This window comes from Diabrotica virgifera, chromosome 9, assembly GCF_917563875.1.
Source record: "Diabrotica virgifera virgifera chromosome 9, PGI_DIABVI_V3a".
In the NCBI taxonomy this organism is placed as follows: Eukaryota; Metazoa; Arthropoda; class Insecta; order Coleoptera; family Chrysomelidae; genus Diabrotica; species Diabrotica virgifera.
In genome coordinates, this window is record NC_065451.1 from 27,555,667 (window position 1) to 27,580,701 (window position 25,035).

Genomic DNA, 25,035 nt, shown 5'->3' on the forward strand with positions numbered 1-25,035 from the left:
TGGTCGTCCAAATGGCGATAGTTTTTTACCTTTTGCCATCTATTGACATTTCTCGAAAGCTGTAGAACGTGCACTGACATGAACGTGCAATGAGAAGTGCATTCCAAACAGAACCGAAGTTCACCGGTGAACTGCGGTCAACTGAACCATAGATTAAGGCAGGTTTGAAAAATCGACCCTGGATAAGGCGTGTAATCAGGTGAGAGCAAGATGACATAGTCAGAAAAGTTTTTGACCGAACAGGGCCGATAAGACAACGAGCAAGAGAAAGACCGAGACTTAGGTACCAAGACAATCTAGAAAATGATTTGAAATCTATTGGAATTAGAGAATGGGGAAGAGTTGCCAGAGACAGGGGCGAATGGAGGATTGTTCTGAAGAAGGCTTTGGCTCATAAAGAGCTGTAACGCCACTGATGATGATGATGATTTAGGTTTTTAATGGGGCGCAAAAATCGAAATAAACTCGCGTTTTTTGCACTAACTTGTTAATGATTTAAAAAGTACCTCCGAACTCTTAGCAGAAAACAGGTATGTTTCCTTCTTATAGATTTACAATTACTAAAAAAGGTGTCAGTTGTGTTTTGATTATTTCCCTGGACTATCGTATTTGTGGCCGAATGGAGGATGATGCATTAAAGTATCACATGGAATTAGTTGTAAGCTCTGAATGTTCAAATGGAGTTCGATGGCTGTAGATGAGATCTGCAAGTGGTATTCGCTGGAGACAATCGATATTATGAGTTGCTTCGTGAATTTAGGAGTGGTTTTATTGGGAAATATATCTTTCGATGGCTTCTCGAAGCTAATCGTAAATACGACTGAGAAATTCAATTATTAACAGACTTAAACACGAACAGTAAACAGGATTGTATTTAGAACCGATTAAAACAAAAAGTATTCAGACAAAGTATGATATAAAATCCGTAATGAGTTATTATATAGTTTTTATCGTTTGTTTTTACAATCATTTATTTAATGGAATTTTTTAATAGCTTATAAATGAGTATACATATCTTAGATATAGTATTTTTACTACAAAAGCGAAGTTACTTAGGTCAAAATTTTTGACGTAAGAGAACTGTCAAAACATTAGAATGTGACTTTTCATTATTGCCATGTTTATTTGCCATAAACATGGCAATAATGAAAAATCACATTCTAATGTTTTGACAGTTCTCTTACGTCAAAAATTTTGACCTACGTAATATCGCTTTTGTAGTAAAAATAGTATACTTTATTTATTAGGCATATATCAGCTCAATGTCGTTATCGTGTAGGATTTTTTACAACACTCGGCATTTTGCTTTGCTTATGCTCTCGATGTTAAGGTAACAGACTGGGATATACGGTCCGAGATCTCTAGTCAGTTGGTTCTTAGAAGAACCTTTATTCAAAGAATATAGACGTTAATAAAAGGGTACTGCCCTCTAACGTTTCAGCATTTTGTGTTCCTTCCGAGTAGGTGCATATGGCCGACAACGACTACGGTATTTTCAAGGAAAAAATAAACGTGACCATCTGTTCCATGCAAACTCTTCTTCTAGGAGAGTATATATTCTTTGCTTTATTTGTTCCCATCTTATGTTTACGTATAGATAAGATTTCTCTTTGTGATCTCTCATGTTGGCAGGATTTTTTTTTCGTTCGTCTGCCGCCAAATTTTGCTAGTTCATTTAGCGTTACCCAGGGTGCATTAGTAGCAAAGTACGACATGAACAATTAATACATGTCCTGGAATCAAAGAAGCTGGACTACAATGACCTCAGAATTATATCGAATTTATACTATAAGCAACGAGCAAAAGTACGTGTTAACGACCAGCTGTCAGAGGAAATTGAAATCAGACGTGGAGTGAGACAGGGATGCTTGTTGTCGCCAATTATTTTTAATGCCTACTCAGAAGAGATCTTAAAAAAGCTCTTGAGGGTGAAACAGCTGAAATAAAGGTAAATGGAGTTCCCATTAACAACATTAGATATGCGGATGACAGTGTCATCTTAGCTGAAAATATTGGAGATCTTCAGAGGCTGGTCACCAGAATAGCAGAGTTTGGACAAGAATACGGGCTAACAATGAATGTCAAGAAGACAAAGTTTATGAGAATATCGAAAACTCAAAAAAATAACGAAAATGTCTTCATAAACGGATCCAATATCGAACGAGTCGGCCAATATGCATACCTTGGAACAATGATCAACTCCACAGGAGATTACTTACAAGAAATCAAAATCAGAATAGAAAAGGCTAGAGCAAATTTTAACAAAATTAGAAAAGTGCTCTGCACAAGAGATTTGAAGTTGGAGCTAAAAGTTAGGTTGGCTAGGTGCTACGTTTTCTCGACTTTGTTTTATGGAATGTAAACTTGGACCTTGAATGCTGCATCAATGAAAAAACTAGAATCATTCGAGCTGTTGGTGTACAGAAGAATTCTTAAAATATCGTGGACAGAACACGTCACAAACAAAAAGGTTCTGAGAAAGATGAATAAAGAAATGGAAATCCTAAATACCATCAAAACAAGAAAATTGGAATATCTCGGAAATATTACACGTGGAGAGAGATACAGCTTGCTCCAATTGATTATGCAGGGAAAGATTCAAGGAAAGAGAAGCATAGGGAGACGCAGAATATCGTGGCTGCGCAACCTGAGAGAGTGGTACAGATGTACATCAAATGAACTTTTCAGAGCAGCTGTCTCTAAAATACGAATAGCTATGATGATTGCCGACCTCCGCCGCGGAGATGGCACTTAAAGATGAAGAAGAAGGGTGCACCACGTGGAGGCGAACTAGCGTTATACCCCTACAATTTTCGTTTAGATAAAAACCATTGTGTTGACGACGTTTCGGCGCAAGGTCGCACTTGCTATTATCAAGCCGGATCCAAAGTTGTTGATCCCAGATGCAGATAACATCGTCATCATAGCTAGGTCCACAAAATCTCTGACCGAAGTATTTTGGTTGTTAAGGATGTCTGCAGTGAGAATGGAACTAAATATAAATACACAAAAACCAAATGTATGTGTTATACTAGCACAAGCAACTAGGCCTCTAGAAGAATAATAATTGTCGATTTAGAACTGAAAGGTATTGACTAAAGATAACAACTTCAGCGAAGAAATCAAAAGAAGAATAGTGCTTGTCAGTAAGATTCCCTATGGCTTGAAAAGACATATGGAATAAAAACTACCCAAAATGCTTAAATCAATTGTCCATAAAACACTAATAAGACTAGTACTAACATTATGTAGTAGAAATATTGTCGCTTATACAGAATGGCTAAAAACTGCTTAAACGTTTCGAGCGGAAAATCATAAGGAATCATATAACTTTGACTTATAAAGAAGTTTTGGCGAACTTGATGCAGAATGAATTAAGACAGCGCAGTGGTGTCATGGTGCGGGAACGCCGTTCTTGCACTGGTTAAGAAAAGAAAAAAAAATAAATAGAGAATTTAGGTTTTGTAAACAAAAATTAACAGTACGTTCCGGCACTGCTAATTTTGCCATGACACCACTGAGGCAGCGGTCTTAGATGAACAGGATAGACAACTTATCTGGCGAGAGCAAGAAGCAACAGTCAAAAAAATTTTTGACTAAAGAGGGCTGATGGGGCAATGAGGCACACGAAGACCAAGACGTAGGTATTAAGACAATCTAGAGGATGATTTAAAATATGTTGGAGTTGTCAGAGAAAATGGCAAATGAAGGATTGTTCTGAAGAGGGCTTTGGTTCGTAAAGAATCTGGTTCCACTTATGATGATAATATTATTATAGTATTATAAGTATCAACCAATACATTACGTTTTATTTTAAGTCTCTTTTTCTTTTATTTATTTGTTGGTTATATAACTTTGAACTGTAATTTTAATAAAAAATGAAGATACTATTCTTTTTATCACTATAATAATAAATAGTTTTTATTACGCTCAAAAAAAATTATTTCGTAATATTGATTAACAGTCACTACTGAATAGTATTTCGTTGTAACAACAATTTAATTTTTTGTTTCAACGAACTTTTAGACATTGATCAATATATTTGGTTATTGTCACAATGATTGAATAATAATTGTGAAAATAACTAGAGTACATTAATCAATAACACTCAATTTATTCAGATAATAAGTTAGTTTCGTATATTTAATAAATAATGGTAATTCTGGCAGCAAAGCCCTTTCTTGATTTCGTAGATTATAAGCAAATTACCTTGGTTTCTCGTGACAACGTACATATTTCATTAAACAATATACAAATGTTGTTAATATAGAGTAATATTTGATTATTCCATAGATGTAAACTGATTGTTGTGACAACGAATGCATTAATCAATCTACTACTGCGTTTAGTAACCACAATCAATGCGTTCATGGTAACCATAAAAAAGTTGTTGAAACAATAAATATTTTGCTTGACCATTTGAAATGTAACGGCTTTTCCTTATCGTTCTTTGTTAAACAATGCTTTTACCTCTGCCGAAGTGCCGAATAATTTCATTTCGTTTTCAAGTGTAGTCCGTACTGGAAGGAAGTTTTCGTGTGTCTATTATAGTATTCATTTTTTTTTTTGAAACCTGAGAAAACTGATTGGTATTTTTGAAAAACTTAAACGCAGAATAAAATATTACAGTATTATAGAGGGTCTGAAATTACTGAGAAGTTCTATAATGATTATTTTAATAAGTCACAGGGGTGTAAAAGAGAAAATTTAGTATGATTTTTAATTTCAGAAATGTTTAAATATAGATGATAATTATAAATTCTATAATTTCAGTTTATTCTAAGGGACTTTCAGCCCTCGGTAACAATGTAATCTTTTATTCTGCGTTTAAATTTTTCAAAAATACTTATTAGTTTTCTCAGGATTCCAAAATAATGAATGTGTTTAAAAAGAATTCGATCAAAATTTTGCACCTGCTCTCTCCAAAAGGATTAAAGTGGTATCCATTTTTGAAATCACTATTTTAAACGCTTTTAAATGAGCTAGCACATGATGTACTTTCCTATTTAAAAAAAAACCAAAGTTGTGGCTGTCATCTGAAGAAGGATCGCGTAAAGTTCGAAACATTGATGTTATAATATACTTTGATTATTTTCAAAAACGGCGTGTTCGAGCGTTTTGCTTATGTGCTAAAAATAAATAATAAGTTAATAAGGGGGCAACACTTTTTCCAGCGCACTTTATAAATGAAATCATATGAGAAATCACACAGTGAAAAAGTGTAAAGTCCATTAGGTTTAGGACAAAAAAGGGGGATTTGCAAAATTATTTTTAATCAATTGATATCACACATTGAGCTAATGCATTCAGTTATTTTATCAATATAAAATACGTTCATAGTAGGAATGAACGAAACTGATTTTAGGGATGAATAGAATTGCTTGTAAGAATAACCGTATTTATTGTGGGAATGAACGGAATTAATTGTAAGAATAAACGGAAATAATTGTAGAGATAAACGAAATAAGTTAGGAGAAATAACACTGTTATTGATACAACGAATAGTTTTCGTCGGTCAATTAACGACGTTGTTGTTTCAATGAATAGTGTTCGTTGACTCAGTGAACAGTGTTCGTAATATTAATAACTGGATGTTCTTCCATTCAATAAACGTAATACATTGGATCAACTAACGAAAATAATGAATTGATGAACATCGCTTTGTTGTTCCAATAAAACCAAGAATTGGACTAATTTAAGTATTGCTTTTGTTATCTGAATTAACATTTTTATTAATATTACGTACCTTTTTCGTTGAGTGTGTTTTTCTCTATATATCGATTTTTAATGAACTGCTGTTTACTTAGTATTTTTTTCTCCAGTTATATTCATTTTATAAGTATTGAAATAAATGCAGTCCCCAAGAATAGAATATTCAGTAAGTAATATATTTTCTTTTTGTTACAGTATCTGATGTGCCACAAGACAATCTTCAAGCGTTGCCATTGTAGAAGTTGATAGGAAATCATTGTCGTGTCTGTAGATACAAATATGGCACGAGGTTGGGAAGAACTATCCATGAAAATAGGAAAGTAAGTTCAAATATATGTCCATATAGCTGTAGAATAACTTAGCTTATCTGTTGTTTATTATTCAATTTATTTCGGAAAATGGTTTAATTTTTAATAAAATGTTGCTTATATAAATCATATTTCATCATCATCATTGACTGTACAACCTATTGTACGTCTTGACCCGCTCTAGAACCAGCTGCATTGCTTCCTGTCCTTCGCCTTGGTTTTTAAAACATTTTTATATAAAAAAAACTAAGTTTTCAATCTAATAGCACATAAAACAACATCCAAAAATGTCATTCTACATCCTACCAGACTGAAAACAATGGGAACCTTCTCTGGTAACACCTCCGAGGCTTCTACAATTTGCAAGCCATAACGGATGCTGAGACTAAGGAAGATGAGGGAATTTTACAATTTATAATTCACGTCCCATCTGCTCAGCGCGGTAAAGTTCCAACGAGAATAGTATGATGCGGCTGTAGTTTCGTGTTGCAACCAAATTGAAAATGGTTATTCATTTTTGATTTATGTTTACTCAAATTGGAGTACGAAGGGAACCATTCTCGTTGGAACTTTACCGCGCTCAGCAGATGGGACGTGAATTATAAATTGTAAAATTCCCTCATCTTCCTTAGTCTCAGCATCCGTTATGGCTTGCAAATTGTAGAAGCCTCGGAGGTGTTACCAGAGAAGGTTCCCACTGTTTTCAGTCTCCGAAAATTTTGTAATCCATTTTAAACAGAGTTCTAGGCTACCTAGGCACCTGAAATTTTCAGAATAGCTCAGAACTTGCTAATAATCCAATATTTAATTTCTATTATATGGATAAATCTTCTTTTTCTTCCTCTTCTTCTTCGTGCGACTAGGATTACTCCTGTTTGTCTACCTCTTATTCTCTTTCAGTTGTTGTTGACTGTACATTGCCTTTCCACCTTTTTGGCGGCCTTCCAACGGGTCTTCTGCCATACTGCTTGTTATTTTTACAGATGTTCGCTAATCTATATAGTTCCATTTGGTTTACATGTTCGTTCCAGTTTTTCATTACGGATAAATCGATTTTTTTAATTTCAAACTATTTTAAAAATGTGACTAATGCAATTATACCTATTTAGATTTCATTTTAAAGTACGTCAACAAATCGATAATTACAAATTGATGGTGGCTCAGTGGTATGTAGAGCATTAGATTGCAGATCGAGAGGTCCCGAGTTCGAAACCCGGCTGTTGCGTATCGTTTTTTATTTTTTTAAATAAATAATTAAAAGTTAATATACTTAAAGTTTATATTTTATAAATTAATTATTATATATAAATATTATATATACCACTTTAAATATGTTCTTTGGTTTATATGAGTTTAAATCCGCTAGAGAAAATATGTCACTAAAATAGTGGATTACAATAGTTATTTTCCTAACTAGTGCGGAAAGTGATACTTTCACGCACGAGACTGCAGTTGACCTGAACGACGCGATAGAGGAGTTCGGGCAAGCAGTCGAGTGCGGAGAAGACACTTTCCGCATGAGTTAGGAACAATATTTTTTCTAGGGCTGTACGTTTGTAAAAAAGCCACACAAAATAGAGTTATATCAATTTTTATTTAGAAGTGAAAATACACAAATTAATTCTTTGACAAGGTTGTCAAAACCAAACTTTCAATTTAATGGGTTGCCACGACGACTGTTTCCACGACGATATTGGTTTCCACGACGACGATTCAAAACCATTGTAATTGTCTACTGATCTGACTTTTAAATATTATGTCAAAATAATTTTATTTCATAGAATTATCGCGTTAATTTCATTAAAACATGAACACAATAAGATAAATTTGAAATATACCCCAGGCTGTGGGTGAAAAATAGGTCGATTTCAGGATATAATTCAGGAATTTTTGAAACCTATCAGGTGTTGTAAAGGACGATGCCAGGAATAACTTCTACTAAAATGTAACCAAAAATATTGTGCGCTTTTTTTTTAATTGCGATTTTCATTTGTAAAATTTGCAATTTTTATTGATTTTTAATTTTGTAGCTTAGGATATTGATTTTAGAGAATAACTTTTTAATAGAAAGTTGTAGTAAATTAAAAAACCTACAATTTGAGCTATGGTAAGTTTAATTTCGTTAATCGGTTATTGCAAAACAGCCTGAGAAAGGTCCAAAATGGCCGTTTTTTTACAATTGCATTATTTATTGTACAAATTATTTTTTTTATTTTTTAAAGCTTTAAAAATAAAATCTTTCAATTCCAAACATAAAAAAAGTTGTAAAGCCAGATTAACGAATTTGTTGCTTAGATATTATAAATTGTTTATCACAAGAGGTCAAATGTCGAAGGCTATAACTTTTTGAAAAAAAATCGTAGAAAGTTAGTGAAACATCCAATCTCCTTCGAAAGATTTATATTTTCATATTCTGATGTAAATAAATGCGTAAAACATTTTTAAACCTCTAATTTTTGGGTTTGAAAATAAGGGGGCAAATTTCGTTATAAACATTTAGAGCTGAAGCGGCCCTGTACATCCTATGAGTTTTTAACTTACAGATTATTGTTGCTAAAGATGAAACAAAGATTTATAAAAAATAAAAAATTTCTACGACCAACTGAAGCCGAGATAATTTTTGGGTTTGCCAATAAGGGGGCAAATTTCGTTATAAACATTTAGAGCTGTAGCGGCCCTGTACATCCTAGGAGTTTCTAACTTACAGATTATTGTTGCTGAAGAAAAAACGAAGATTTAAAAAAAAAATAAAAATTTTCTACAACCAACTGAAGCCGAGATAATTGTTTTTTTTTTTCTTAAGTCGTAGTGCCTTTATTTATAACAATTAAGAAATTATTTTACAGTCATTGACTAAAGAAAGACTTATATTATCTTAAAATAAAAATTATTATAAAATATAAATACATTTAATTATTAAAAATTATTTTTAAAATCGGTGCTTTTGACAGCGGCCGAATTTTGCAAATCGCCCGGCTCGCTTCAAATCAGCGCGGTCGGAAAATTTTCACGTAACTTGTATTAAATTTTGACAGAAAACAATTTAATAGTATTACCGTAATAATATACAATCTATTTACCACTGTATTTGTTTTTCTTGATAAACTTTTATATGTGAAATTTTATTTCTGAAGAAATAATATTACAAAAATGATACATATATATGAAATATATAACTATATTTTTAATTTTTTCATTGTTATCTAAATATGATAATAATAATGTTACTTCTTACTATAATATACGTAAAACTTTTTCTTCTTGTAGTGACTATTCTTTTTGGATTTCACATATAAAAGTTTATAAAGAAAAACAAATACAGTGGTAAAGAGACTGTATATTATAATGGTAATATTATTAAATTGTTTTCTGTCATTTAATACAAGTTACGTAAAAATTTTCCGAGCGCGCGGATTTGAAGCGAGCCGGGCGATTTGCAAAATTCGGCCGCTTGCAAAAGCACCGATTTAAAAAATTATTTTTAAAAATTAAATATAATTATATTTTATAATAATTTTTATTTTAAGATAATATAAGTCTTTCTTTAGTCAATTACTGTAAAATAATTTCTTAATTGTTATAAATAAAGGCACTATGATTTAAGAATAAAAAACAATTATCTCGGCTTCAGTTGGTTGTAGAAAATTTTAATTTTTTTATAAATCTTCGTTTCGTCTTTAGCAACAATAATCTGTAAGTTAGAAACTCATAGGATATACAGGGCCGCTTCAGCTCTAAATGTTTATAACGAAATTTGCCCACTTATTTGCAAACCCAAAAATTATCTCGGCTTCAGTTGGTCGTAGAAATTTTTTATTTTTTTATAAACCTTCGTTTCATCTTCAGCAACAATAATATGTAAGTTAAAAACTCATAGGATGTACAGGGCCGCTTCAGCTCTAAATGTTTATAACGAAATTTGCCCCCTTATTTTCAAATCCAAAAATTAGAGGTTTAAAAATGTTTTACGCATTTATTTACATCAGAATATGAAAACATAACTCTTTCGAAGAAGATTGGATGTTTCACCAACTTTCTACAATTTTTTTTCAAAAAGTTATAGCCTTCGAGATTTTATCTCTTGGGATAAACAATTTATAATATCTAAGCAACAAATTCGTTAATCTGGCTTTACAATTTTTTTTATGTTTGGAATTGAAAGATTTTCATTTTAAAGCTTTAAAAAATAAAAAAAAAATTATTTGTACAATAAATAATGCAATTGTAAAAAACGGCCATTTTGGACCTTTCGCAGGCTGTTTTGCAATAACCAATTAACGAAATTAAACTTACCACAGCTCAAATTGTAGGTTTTTTAATTTACTACAACTTTCTATTCAAAAGTTTTTCTCTAAAATCAATATCCTAAGCTACAAAATTAAAAATCAATAAAAATTGCAAATTTAACAAATGAAAATCGCAATTAAAAAAAAAGCGCACAATATTTTTGGTTACATTTTAGTAGAAGTTATTCCTGGCATCGTCCTTTACAACACCTGATAGGTTTCAAAAATTCCTGAATTATATCACGTTTTTTCACCCACAGCCTGGGGTAATAAATAAATTAGTAAATAATATCTAAATATTAGTTTATAGCATGTATTATAATATGTATATTATAATGACACTTTCCGTGTCCGCGGATTTTAATAAAATGGAAAAAGAGCAATATCGGTCGGTAATTGAGGGGTCTAGATTCAAAACCGGACATTTCCACTTTATGTCATTCTGAGTAAACTTAAAAAAAAATTACAACTTTACTGTTCCCTATCTCAAATTGGAGGAAAAGTCCACTTTTGCATTTGAACCAATTCTTTCACACTGAATTACTACTAGGAACTGTCCAATTTTGCTCTTTATCAAATTGTTAATATATAGATCTCTAATCACTCGAAGTGTATTCAACTAATTTTGACTAAAAAGTGGAAATGTCCGGTTGGCATCTAGACCCGTCAATTCGATTCTTGTTTTTGGAAGGGAAATCACGCAGCGAAATCAAAGAGCGCTTTGATTCTGTGACTCTTCTCCTTCGATGGCAACTGTCAAAAATTGGTTTAATGAGTTTTAACGAGGACGAACGTCGGTTTTTCATGAGCCACGCATAAGTGCTCCGAAAATGGCTATCATGGAATATAACGTGACACAAATCCACGATCTTGTATTGGCAGACCGCCGCCTGAAGGTGCGCGAGATAGCTGACACAGTAGGCATCTCAAAGATCGCGTAGGTCATATTCTGCATGAAATTTTGGGCATGAGAAAGCTGTCGGCGCGATGGGTGCCGCCTTTGCTCATTTCAGACAATAAGCGCAACCGTGAGACCACTTCAGAGCAGTGATTGACGCTATTTAAGTGTGATCCAAAGGAGTTTTTACGTCGTTTCATAACCGTTGACGGAACATGGATTCACTGGTGTACACCAGAAACCAAGGAAAAGTCGAAAGAGTGGACAGCACCCGGCGAACGTGCTACGAAGAAGGCGAAGACTGTCCAATCAGCCGGAAAGGTGATGTCCAGCATTTTCTGGGATTCACAAGGTGTGATCTACATCGACTACTTAGAGAAGGGCAAAATGACCACAGGGCCCTATTATGCCGAATTATTGGGCCGATTCGACGCCGAATTGAAGAAAAACGGCCCCATTTGGCAAAGAAAAAAGTGCTCTTCCACCATGACAACGCACCGGCTCACAACTCCGCCGTTGCCATGGCCAAATTTGTCGAATTGGGCTACGAACTGTTGCCCCATCTACCGTATTCTCCAGATTTGCCCCCATGCGACTACTATTTGTTTCCAAACTTGAAAAAGATACTCGCTGAGCAGAAATTTAAGTCGAATGAGGAGGTCATCGCTACCAAGGAAGCCTATTTTGCAGACCTCGAGAAAAGGTATTTTTCAGACGGGTTAAAGAAGTTAAAACATGGCTCGGGCAAGTGTACCGAGCTAAAAGGAGACTATGTAGAGAAATAAATTGCCACTTTTCCAAAATTTTCCTTTTTCTTTTGTAGGCTAAGTATTTATCGGACTGCCACGTAGTATTTTAGTGTCTCTTTAAAATGTATATAATATAGTATATTGTACAATAAGTGAGAAAAAAGACATATTTCTCACGAGCGCAGAAGTTTGTTGGCACGAGCCGAGGCACGAGGCGAGGGCCGCAAATCAAGCGAGGGAGAAATGTGTCATTTTCTCATGTGTTGTACACTGTACTTTTTCTAAGGATGTGGTTTTGTCAAGAGTTCGAACTTCAAAATTAAATAATTTAGGTGCTTTTAAGTATATTATATGCATAAATTGAAATAAAATACATATACATGTAGGTATTTCATATTCTTAAAATTTATATACCTTACTTTTTAAAATTCTAATTAACAGTTATTTTTGAACAGTTTTAAAAGGTAATTCGTAATAAGTATTGCTTTAACACATTTATTTGACAACATTAATTGTGTTTGTATTGTGCATGTTACCATGGAAACGGCGATCATAGTATGGAAGACCGTAGGAGAACCCGTGAGAAGAAATATTTCTCACTGCAATGGCCTACTTTTCTCACTGTGTGAGGAATTTTTCGTTTTGAATGTATGTAAGTAGTGAGAGAAGTTGCATATTGTATAGCGTCCATAGAAAAAAATCTTTTTCCACCTACCTCTACCGAAAGTATACTTTTCCGGACCTGATTGTAGGGAGCAAAGTTGTACTTTTCCTCCCTAAGGAGGAAAAGTAAAAGTGGCGTCATGGTATTTCATTCATGAAATATAACTTATTGACGCCCTGTACTATATCTATTTTTTATTACGTAAGTAATGCCAGTAATTTTGCAAAATGGTAAAAAACAGTAAATTGTTATTCTGATTTAACAATGTTTACATTAATAATTTGACTTATATTTGACAGTTGACAGTTATATTTTACCTACTTGTTAGTTTTAGTTCTAATACATTTTGTTGGTTAGTTACATAAATAAATTAAGTAAAAATGAAAAAATGGCTTGTTATTTGAGGAAGGTGGAAAAAGCATATGTATAACATGGGAGTAAAGTGCCTTTTCCTCCCTTGAATGATTACTGCCCTCCGCTACGCGTCAGGCAGTAGACTTCATTCTCGGGAGGAAAAGTAGCACTTTCCTCCCTTGTTATACAAATAGCTATTTCCCCCTACCTCTACCGAAAGTATACCTTTCCGGACCTGATTGTAGGGAGCAAAGTTGTACTTTTCCTCCCTAGGGAGGAAAAGTAAAAGTGACGTCATGGTATTTCATTCATGAAAGATAACTTATAGACGCCCTGTACAATATCTATTTTCTATTACGTAAGTATCTATACATTTTAACGTTTATTTATAAAACACCCTGTATTTTGCAGAATGGTAAAAAACAGTAAATTGTTATTTTGATTTAACAATGTTTATATTAATAATTTGACTTATATTTGACAGTTGACAGTTACATTGTACCTACTTGTTAGTTTTAGTTTTAATAAATTTTGTTGGTTAGTTACATAAATAAAGTAAAAATGAAAAAATGACTTGTTATTAATTTGAGGAAGGTGGAAAAACCATATGTATAACGTGGGAGTAAAGTGCCTTTTCCTCCCTTGAATGATTACTGCCCTCCGCTACGCGTCCTGCAGTAAACTTCATTCTCGGGAGGAAAAGTAGCACTTTCCTCCCTTGTTATACAAATAGCTATTTCCACCTACCTCTACCGAAAGTATACATTTCCTGACCTGTGATTGTAGGGAGAAAAGTCGTACTTTTCCTCCATAGGGAGACAAAGTACTTTTACTCACTAGGGAGTAAAAGTAAAAGTGACGTCATGGTATGTCATTGATGAAATAACTTATTGACGCCATATATAATATTCTATTTTCTATTATGCAGGGCAGATCAACAACAGATGCAATTTTCATTTTAAGACAGTTGATGGAAAAATACAGGAATAAAGAAACAAACGCTCATATGGTATTCATTGATCTTGATCGTGCTTAGTCCTTATTTTATTCTCATTAGTTTTGGACCAGATAACAGCGAAACTACAGGGTAGCATTCCATGGTGCCTAATGTATGCTGATGATGTAGTGTTAGTAGAAAATAGTGAAAGAGACTTAGAACAAAAACTGGAACAGTGGAGACAAGCTCTGGAGGAAAAAGGTTTAAAACTTAGTAGGACAAAGACAGAGTATTTGCAATGTTCATTTAAAGATGGAGTTACTACAAATAAAATGGTGTCTTTGGATGGTGAACTGATTGTAAAAATCAATAGTTTTAAGTACCTGGGATCGGTATTACAGGATAATGGAGAAATAGATGGAGATGAAAAAAAATAGTAAATCCTTTATAAAAGGTATATATTTAAAATCCCTAAAAAGGGCTACATCACAATCACATAACTAGTTTTTGACTGGTTTACCAGTCATCATCAGTGCTTACCTAAAATGAATATAACTTGATAAAATAATGAAAAGATTGACATTTGAATAAGGTTAAAAAAAGCTGTCGGGTAAACGTAAAGTTTACATGCTAATCACCAAGATATAGTTTAACAAAAATATGTGGGTCGAAGCCCTGTATAAGTGGTCCGTTAAGGAAACATCAATTAAAAATGCCAATTAGAGCATGGATGTTTAAACTATTTTAAAATAATGCCCCAGGTAACATCTGAGCTGTGGTTTGACTAGATTACATGGTGAAAGGCTGGTAGCAAATGACAATGAAATAGGTGGATACCTCAGAACGATGACAAGACAGACAGAAATGACAGTTCCACAGGAAGTTGAAAAATTAGCCTATCATATTTAAAGACTATGGTTTACAATTTGTTAAAATTAGAAATGATGTAACAACACACTCCATTGTGAAAATTATCATTTGAAATTCAGTAAGCAAAATGTTGTCAAAAATGTATATGCGTATACTGTTAGTGGAGATGGCTAGGCAATCCACATTACACAAATGTTAATACATATTCGATAACTGAAATCAGTAATAAAATCTTTTTGTCAAAAACCTAAGATTTAGAAAAGCAATTTTGTGTTAATGTAAAGTTATCGAATTTATTTAACTTATTGACAGTTGTTGGGATTTGTGTAAATTTAAAAGGAATCACAATGGGGGTGGCTAAGGTGTAAAAATGTCTTAAATAATCTAGGGTAATGTATCATTGGAAAGCTCAAGCTCAAACTAAGGCGACTAATTCCTGAAGACTTCGCAGGCTACCCGGATCCCTAAGGGTCCAAAAACCAAAATCGTCGTAAGATGATGACAACAGGGGCTAAGGATATGAAACGTCTTTGAGGAAGGTAATGAGAAAAGAACATGAACAGGACCTAGAAAGAAAATTGGGCTATTGATTTGGTTTTACTAGTAAAACCAAATTAATTAGTAAAAAAAAATCAATAGCCCAATTTTCTTTCTAGGTCCCGTTCATGTTCTTTTCTCATTACCTTCCTCACAGACGTTTCATATCCCCAGCCCCTATTGTCATCATCTTACGACGGTTTTGTTTTTGGACCCTTAGGGATCCGGGCAGCCTGCGAAGTCTTCAGGAATTAGTCGCCTTAGTTTGAGCTTGTGCTTTCCAATGATACATCACCCTAGATTATTTAAGACATTTTTACACCTTAGCCACCCCCATTGCGATTCATTTTAAATTTACACAAATCCCAACAACTGTCAATAAGTTAAATAAATTCGATAACTTTACATTAACACAAAATTGCTTTTCTAAATCTTAGGTTTTTGACAAAAATATTTTATTACTGATTTCAGTTATCGAATATGTATTAACATTTGTGTAATGTGGATTGCCTAGCCATCTCCACTAACAGTATACGCATATACATTTTTAACAACATTTTGCTTACTGAATTTCAAATGATAATGTTCACAATGGAGTGTGTTGTTACATCATTTCTAATTTTAACAAATTGTAAACCATAGTCTTTAAATATGACAGGCTAATTTTGCAACTTCCTGTGGAACTGTCATTTCTGTCTGTCTTGTCATCGTTCTGAGATATCCACCTATTTCATTGTCATTTGCTACCAGCCTTTCACCATGTAATCTAGTCAAACCACAGCTCAGATGTTACCTGGGGCATTATTTTAAAATAGTTTAAACATCCATGCTCCAATTGGCATTTTTAATTGATGTTTCCTTAACGGACCACTTATACAGGGCTTTGACCCACATATTTTTGTTAAACTATATCTTGGTGGTTAGCATGTAAACTTCACGTGAGTATAACCGACAGCTTTTTAGTCAAAATTTCAATCTTTTCAATATTTTATCAGGTTATATTCATTTTAGGTAAGCACTGATGATGACTGGTAAACCAGTCGAAAACTAGTAATGTGATTGTAATGTAGCCCTTCTTAGGGATTTTAAATATATAGCTTTTATAAAGGACTTACTATTTTTTGTATTACATGGTATACAGCCAACTACAGGAAAACTTTTTCCTTGTAGATGGAGATGCATGCAGTAGAATTAGGGCTGGATGGATGAAGTGAAAAGAAGCTATTACTAGTACAATCGGCGAAGGTCTAGAATGAAGACAATGTTTACATCATAAATCAAACAGGTAATAAAAAAACGTGGAATTACAAAAATAGGCCGGAATCTTCGACGGTCAATATTTACTCAGCGTCACAATATATTTAATATCCGCAGTTTTTATTTATAGGTCTTATCGAAAGCCTGGCATGAAATCGCCAAACATCGAAGCATTAGTTTCTTTTATTCAAATACCTAATCTTGTTTCAGAGTGATTCCCCGTCCTACACCATCGACGATCCTGCGGGTATTGAAAAACGTAACGTCATCAACGAGGTCGCACCAACCGATGCATAGTAACTTGTGGAAGTTGTCCCTACACCGTTAGCATTTCCCGTCCCGGATGTCCCACCACGGGATGTTACGCAGGGACACCTCTACTATGCTTATCTACAGCCTTTCCAATGAAGATGCGGAGATAGTGTTTACTCTGAGGTCGCTAGCTCAAGCCAGTATTATTTTTGTTGTGGCTCTGGCGATTATAATTACCAATGTCCTCATTATTGCAACTTTAATCAATTTCAGAGGTAAGTTCGTAAGTTATTCCTTTCCTAGCGCATGGCACGGATTAGTGAATTTATTAGTGAAGAAGTTAATAGTGAAAACGTACAGGAAGGGTTGTTTCACAAAAACCACAAATTACCCCCTTTAAAGGGATGAAAAAGGGGGTTCCAGGGGTAAATTTTTTAAGAAAAAAAATAGTCAGTTAGTCTCATAATGAGCACTTCTCCTTTTTCATGTACCATGTCCTTTCAGAACGTTGGTTACCATCATAGCTATCTTAATTAATTATTCACTGACACCCTAAATAGCATGCTTGTATCAACACCATACCAATGTCGCAAGTTCTTCAACCATGAGGTTCTTCTTCGCCCTGGATTGCGTTTGTCTGCTATTTTTCCTTGCATAATATTTTATAGCAACCTATATTTGAGACCTCTCATTACATGTCCGAAGTTCTCCAGCTTTCTCTGCTTGATGCTTTTTATGATCTCAGTAAATTATTATGATTTCACCCAGGAAACTGTTAAAATTGTTCTATAGCACCACACTTCGAAAGCCTCAAGGCGGTTTAGATCGATTTTATTCACAGTCCAGGACTCGACACCATAAAGTAAGACCGAGAACACGTAGCAGCGAAGTAGGCGGATCCTCAATGCCAATTTTGGGTCTCTGTTACATAGTACCTTGAACATCCTTCTAAAAGCGGCTCTAGCCTTCTCTATCCTAGATCTAATTTCGCCGTGACTTTCTGCGTTACAATTTAGTTGCTGTCCAAGGTAAACGATTGTATCAACTTGCTCAAGTTTGGTGTTATTTACATATATAGACGGTTTTATATGCTGCTGTTTACTTATTACGAGTATTTTGGTTTTCCGTTTGTTCAGATCCAGACCTGCCTCCCTACAACTCTCAACGACACTATCAAGTAGTGTGTGCAGATCGTCTTGACTAGAAGCTAGGAGCACTGTATCGTCCGAATATCGCGAATTATTGATGACTTCACCGTTCACAAGTATTTCTTCTTGTTTTTCAGAAAGAGCTTTTCTGAAAATTCTTTCGGAGTAAACGTTGAAAAGCAGTGGTGACAAGAGCCATCCCTGCCGTACCCTCTTTTAATTTTAAGAGCCTGTGATTCCACACCATCTACTAAAACTGATGTTGTTTGATTTCAATATAAATTTGCAGTTATTCGAACATCTCTGCCGTCCAAGCCTATGTCTTTTAGAGCTTCGATCAATATAGAGTGCTTAACACGATCAAATGCCTTTTGGAAGTGAATAAAACAACAGTATATGTCTACAGATATATCTCGACATCTTTGAGCAAGTACGTTTATTCCAAACAATGCCTCTCTCATTCCAAACCCGTTACGGAAACCAAACTGTGTGTCATCCAGGTATTCCTCGCATTTATTGTAGATACGACCATGTATTACCTTCAGAAAAATTTTCAATAAATGGTTTAACAAACTGATAGTTCTATAATCAGCACAGGTTTTTGCTGTTGTCTTCTTAGGTAGAGCTATAAACAGTGAATTAGACCAACCATTAGGCAGTTGTCCGCTGGTATAAATGTTACCTATTGAAAAACGAAGTTATAGCCTCTTAAACATTGCTATCATTTATGAGCTTGTATATTTCAGTTGGAATTTCATCAGGACCAGTCACTCTGCCACCTATTGATGATTGTATGGCTTTTATTACCTCAGAGCGTGTTATTAGGGGTCCGTCGCAATTAGTAATATCGGGAGGTGAACTACTCCTATCGTCTTCGAATAGGTTCGTAACGTAAAGGATGCTAAGGAAAATAAGAAGGACCAAAGGCCCAAACAATCCTGGCTAGGTGGCATTCAGCCACTGATCCGATTAATATTTTAACAAACTGATGGTTCTATAATCAGCACAGGTTTTTGATGTTGTCTTCTTAGGTAGAGCTATAAACAGTGAATTAGACCAGCCATTAGGAAGTTTTTTATCTTCCTTTTAATTATTCTAATATAACTGATAACTTTAAATAAACATACAACTGCTTTTCTAAGCCCTAGATATCACATATAAAGGGTTTGATAACGTTTATTAAGTTTTCCATATTATGTGTAATGTGGTTTGCCTACTTCTTTCATTACAATATTTTAACATTTACATCACGTCAATTTCCGTTTTAATAGACTATTTACCACAGTGGGAACGACTGTTTTTATTGTTATTAATTTAACAAATTTTACAGTAAATACCACAAAACAACAGGGAAATTATAACTTCCTGTGGAAATGTCATTCCTGTCATGTCACCAATCAGAATTTCCGTTATCAAAATTACTTGCTTCCATACAGCCATGATGTGAACTTGTCAGATTGAGCTCATTGGTACCTCGGGCGTAAAATATTGGATATGTTATGCATCCATGTTATAAATCACATCTTCTTCATATGTTCCTATGACGGATCAATTGTAAAGGGTTCTTACCCAAATATTTTTACTTTGGTGGTTAGCATGTAGACTCTAAGTGAGTATAATCTATAACTTTTTATAACCTTAGTCAACATTTTAAATACTTTGCACCATTTTATCTGGTTGTACACATTTTAGGATTACACTGATGATGATCGGTCAACCGATCGAAAACTAGTTATGTCTTTGATGTAGCCCTGTATAGGGATTTTAACAAATATACCTTTTATAAAGGATTTTATGTTTTTGTAATGGTATACAGCCAACTACAGGAAAAATTTTTCCTCGTGGATTTTTTTTCTGTGATTCTGGCCTTGGTTTAGAACTAGAACCTTTAGCCACGTAATTGTATGACTAACTCAGGTGTAATGTGTAGTGTGTGTGTGTTGAGTAAGTGTCTTGTTACTTTGGAAAGTCATTAGGAAGTTGTCCGCTGGTATAAATGGTATTGAACAACGAAGTTATAGCCTCTAAAACATTGCTATCATTTATAAGCTTGTATATTTCAGTTGGAATTTCATCAGGACCAATCGCTCTGCCATCTTTTGATGACTGTATGGCTTTTATTACCTCAGAGCGTGTTATTAGGGGTCCGTCGCAGTTAGTAATATCGGATGGGGAACTACTCCTATCGTCTTCGAATAGGTTCGTAACGTAATTTTCCCATTATTTAAGTTTGTCCTCTACTTCAAATATTACTTTACTATGTTCATCTTGTAGCAATGCAGTTTGTTTCTTATTGAAGATACCACAGCCGCTTCTTTCATTTTTTTATACATGTTAAACGTGTCATATTTGTTTTCAAGTTCTTCAATGTCTTGACACTCTTTGGCTAGATGTTTACTCTTTGCTTCTCGTATTTTACGTCGAATTTCTTTTTATATGCTGTTATAAAGTGTTTCTTTGTTTTTCGCTAATCGCCGTTGTTCCATCAAATCCAATATGTCTTCTGTCACCCAAGCCTGCTTTTTTAGCTTTGACCTGCCTTGTAAATTTCTCACACAGATTTATTTTACTGTTGTTACGATTTTATTTAAGCCCTCATCGACATTCTCACCGATATTTTCCCAAATTAAATTTTCGTTCAGTTGTCTTTGAACTGATTCCTTAACTTTCTCGTCTTGTAATTGGGCTGTATCAATATTTTTGCGAGACTTCTTTTTGATCACCTTTTTTAATTTTAATTGGGTTACAGCTACTATGGGCACCCAGCACTATCAAGCACCCCTTGATATACTGGAAAAAAAAATAAAACTGGACTTGTGTCCATTTTGGCGAGGTTCAACCTCAGTTTCCTACACTACATTGGAAAAAGAAACAAGGAAAAGTGCTCACTAATATTATTTTTATCAAGATATATGTATATTATTTAACTTCATAAAAAAATATTCGAATTTATGCGTATTTTTTATTTTTGATTGTTAGTCTTTTTGTGTAATATGACAGACATTTCGTTATTTATTATAGCAATTTTCTTGTAGAACTTTTTTATACAGAAACATGATCTCGCGTGTTATAAAATTCGACATAACGTTTAATGACATTCAAAAATGTATCAGGACACGCTATTACCTATTTCCAAAGCTCACAGCGTTCTTAAATACCTTATAAAACGATGTGAACGTGAGTATACCATTAGTTATGAGATTTGTTTTGACAAACACGACAGAGAACAAATTCTGAGATTAACGAAATTGATATAAAGGTGAAGGCTAAAATTTGGTAGCAAATTACAGGTCTCACAGAAAAGAAAAATTGGGAGTGCTTGTATGTATAGCGTTAACAGGCTTTTTAGGCCCATTTCTGATGTCCATTGCCCTCAAGTAGGAACTCTTCAACCAATATTTTGACTTGTCTATTACTTTGTATCCTTTATAGATGTCAGAGCAATTCTAGTCTACGTTTTTTCACTACTTTTGTTATTATTTTTCTTCTACGGCACTACAGCCCAAATTGAGCCTTGGCCTCCTTTATTTTTTGCTTCCACCCTTGCTTGTCTGTGGCTGCTCTTCTCCATACACGGATTCCTAAAAGGGCTTGTGCATAGCTGTTTACTGTGTCTTCCCAGCGCTTTCTTGGCTTTCCAACCGGTCTCTTTTCCAGCATTCTAGCATTCAGTAAGTTAAAAACTCATAGGATGTACAGGGCCGCTTCAGCTCTAAATGTTTATAACGAAATTTGCCTCCTTATTTTTAAATCCAAAAATTAGAGGTTTAAAAATGTTTTACGCATTTATTTACATCAGAATATGAAAATATAACTCGTTAGAAGGAGATTAGATGTTTCACCAACTCTATACAACTTTTTTTAAAAAAGGTATAGCGTTCGACATTTAATCTCTTGGGATAAACAATTTATAATATCTAAGCAACAAATTCGTTAATCTGGCTTTAAAAATTTTTTATGTTTGTAATTGAAATATCTTCATTTTAAAACTTTAAAAAATAAAAAAAATTATTTGTACAATACAAATAATGCAATTGTAAAAAGCGGCCATTTTGGATATTTCGCAGGCTGTTTTGCAATAACCAATTAACCAAATTAAACGTACTGTACCTCAAACTGTAGGTTTTTTAATTTACTACAACTTTCTATCAAAAAGTTTTTTTCTAAAATCAATATCCTAAGCTGCAAAATTAAAAATCATTAAAAATTGCAAATTTAAAAAATGAAAATCGCAATAAAAAAAGCGCACAATATTTTTGGTTACATTTTAGTAGAAATTATTCCTGGCATCATCCTTTACAACACCTGATAGGTTTCAAAAATTCCTGAATTATATCCTGAAATCGACCTATTTTTCACCCACAGCCTGGGGTACATATGCTGCTCTCTCTGACCCAACCAGGACAAACCCCGGCGTGCAGTTACGGATTGCAACGAACGAAATGGCAGGGATGCCCTAGCGGCAACTGCTAGCAAAAGACTAAGCTTTCAATCTAATAACACATAAAATAACATTAAAAATATTATTAAATTGTAAAATTGTAAAATTCCCCCTCATCTTCTTTAGTATCCGCATCCGTTATGGCTTGTAAGTTTTAGAAGCGTCGGAGGTGTAACCAGAGAAGGTTCCCATTGTTCTCAATCTGATAGGGTGTAGAGTAATATTTTTAATGTTATTTTATGTGCTATTAGATGGAATACTTAGTCTATTAAATTTATAATTTAACCCTGCGGATGATTATATGATCCATCCTTGGAATTTATCTGATAATCTTATCTAACAATCCAAATCCGTTAATATTCCTTATTTATAATTTAAAACGTCACAAAGAACTCTTTCTTGATCCTTCAAAACTCATTAATAAAACTGCAACGTTCCCTGAGTTTTGCTCTGCAGTTACTCGGTCTAACTAAAACAAGTGACATGTGTTCTTTATGTAACAGCCTCATTCCCTATTTTCTCTCGCTCGGTATCGACCGTCTCTAGCTGTAAATTTTTAATACCAAAACTTTGGCTAGCACTCGCTCTGCTGCTTATAAATTCCCACAAAGTCGTTTCTACCTTGTAATTATCAATTCCCGCATCATAAAGTATTTTTAAAGTACTTGTCAATACATCAGGACACAAGACGATTAAAATCAGGAATATCAAGAAGACTGTATTTAGCTCTACTTCAAACAAGTAAAACAACACAGATAATAACATACATACGTTTCTTCTTCTTAACGTGTCCTATCAAGTCCCCTTGACGTTGGCGATTAACATGGCGAAAAACTACATATTATGTAATGTTATGTAAATTTAGGGGTTCATATCGATAATTTTACACTTCTACTAGTTTCATTTCATTTTACTTCACAATATATTATTATTTCCATCTTTTGCGTTATTTTGCCAGTTCTTAACGCACTTATCACTGATTATATGATTAAAAACTTGTAGCCTACAATATTATTTTTTCTGACCGGTTATAGTTTTTCCATTATATCTTTTAGCCCGAGAGGTAGTGTCCAATTTAACCGGAGCATTTTAGCATGGTTGTTTTCTTTTTATTTTGTTCGGTGGTCCAAAGCTTATTAACAAATGATGTGTCAGCTGGCCCAAATCCGGTGATTTTAGGCAAGAAAAGGTAAAATATGAAACTTGCTGAAAAAACGCTGAAAAGTCGCTGTTTCACGCCAGTATAACTTTTCTACATACATTTAATATTCTAAATCATTAGTATCCATAAATTAATTGTCTTCTTCTTCTTCTTCCTTTTTGTATGTAGCCTCCTAAATTGTTTAAGTTATCGCACCATCTTTTTCTTGGTTTGCCAATACGTCTTCGTCTATTTGGTGACTTATCTCGTGCTATTCGTACTATCCTATCCTCTGCCATTCTACTAGTGTGTTCGTTCCACTCCTTTTTCCGTTTTGTCACCCATCTATTTATGTCTTCTTCATTGCATGATCTTCTTATGTTTTCCCTTCTCTCCCTATCCAACAGACTTTTCCCTGATATTCGTCGGAGTATTTTCATCTCTGTTGTTTCTAGTAGTCGTCTCGTTTTAGATGTGTCAGGTCTTATCTCCGCCGTGTATGTCAATATAGGTCTAATTGCTGCTTTATAGATTCTTGCTTGTGTGTCTTGTCTTAGGTGTTTGTTCTTCCAGAGTGTGTCATCAAGGGACCCATCAAATTAATTGTGACGTGACAAAGATGTAAAACCCAACAGTTAGTTATAGCCAAGAATAAATTTACAAGAGGTGTAATCTCTCTCTCTCTCTCGCTCTCTCTCTCTTTTGTCGTTTCCCCATTACTGAGGATTGTGATTTCTTCCAATATACCTCTATCTTGAGCTGCTCTAAGAGCTTCGCAGAATGAGTTTCTAGATGAATTCTTAATTTGATCTGACCATCTAATTGGTGATTTTTCTCTTCATTTTTTCCCTTAACGTTTCCAGAAACAATTATTCTCTCCAAATTGTCGTCACCTCTGCGAACCACGTGACCAAAGAATTGCAGAATTCGTTGCAGACATATTGTGGACAGCCTTTTTTTAATATTGAGTTGGTTTGGAATGGAAACGTTTGTCCTATGAGCTGTCAAAGGTATGCGCAGCATTCTTCTCCAGCACCACATCTCAAAGGAATCAATTTTTTGGTGCTCGCATGCGCGAGGAGTCCAAGTCTTTGCTCCGTATAGAAATATTGAGAATACTAGGGCATTCACCAGTCTTATCTTGATATTTTAAGAGATAGATCTGTTTTTCCAAACTTTAGTTAGGCGACTTATCGTATATTTTGCCATACCAATACGAATCCGAACTTCTGCTTCAAAGTTAGCATCGTTATTTATACTAGACCCGAGAGAGACAAAGCTGTTTACTATCTCGTATTTCTGTAACATGTTCTTCTTCTTCCAGTGCCCTGTCCGTTGTGAACGTTGGCTATTAACATGGCAATTCTGATCTTGCTTGCGAGACTTCTGAATAGTTCGACGGATGTGAGCCCGAACCACTTCCGCAGATTTTGGAGCCACGAGTGTCTTCTCCTGCCTGGGTCTCGCTTACTGTCTATTTT

General features: G+C 34.3%; 1 protein-coding gene across 2 annotated transcripts in view; it reads left to right on the forward strand.

Moving 5' to 3' along the window:
- The first annotated feature begins 5,841 nt into the window (after positions 1 to 5,841).
- Positions 5,842 to 25,035, forward strand: part of LOC114328035 (G-protein coupled receptor 52) — a 45,843-nt gene continuing 26,649 nt past the window's right edge. For both annotated transcript variants that reach the window (XR_003652098.2, XM_028276775.2), the window contains exons 1-2: positions 5,842 to 6,032; positions 16,783 to 17,099. Coding sequence is in view for 1 of the 2 variants with exons in the window: in XM_028276775.2 (XP_028132576.1) it covers positions 16,916 to 17,099 (184 nt within the window). In the remaining variant the exon portion in view is untranslated. The remainder of the gene's footprint in view (positions 6,033 to 16,782; positions 17,100 to 25,035) is intronic.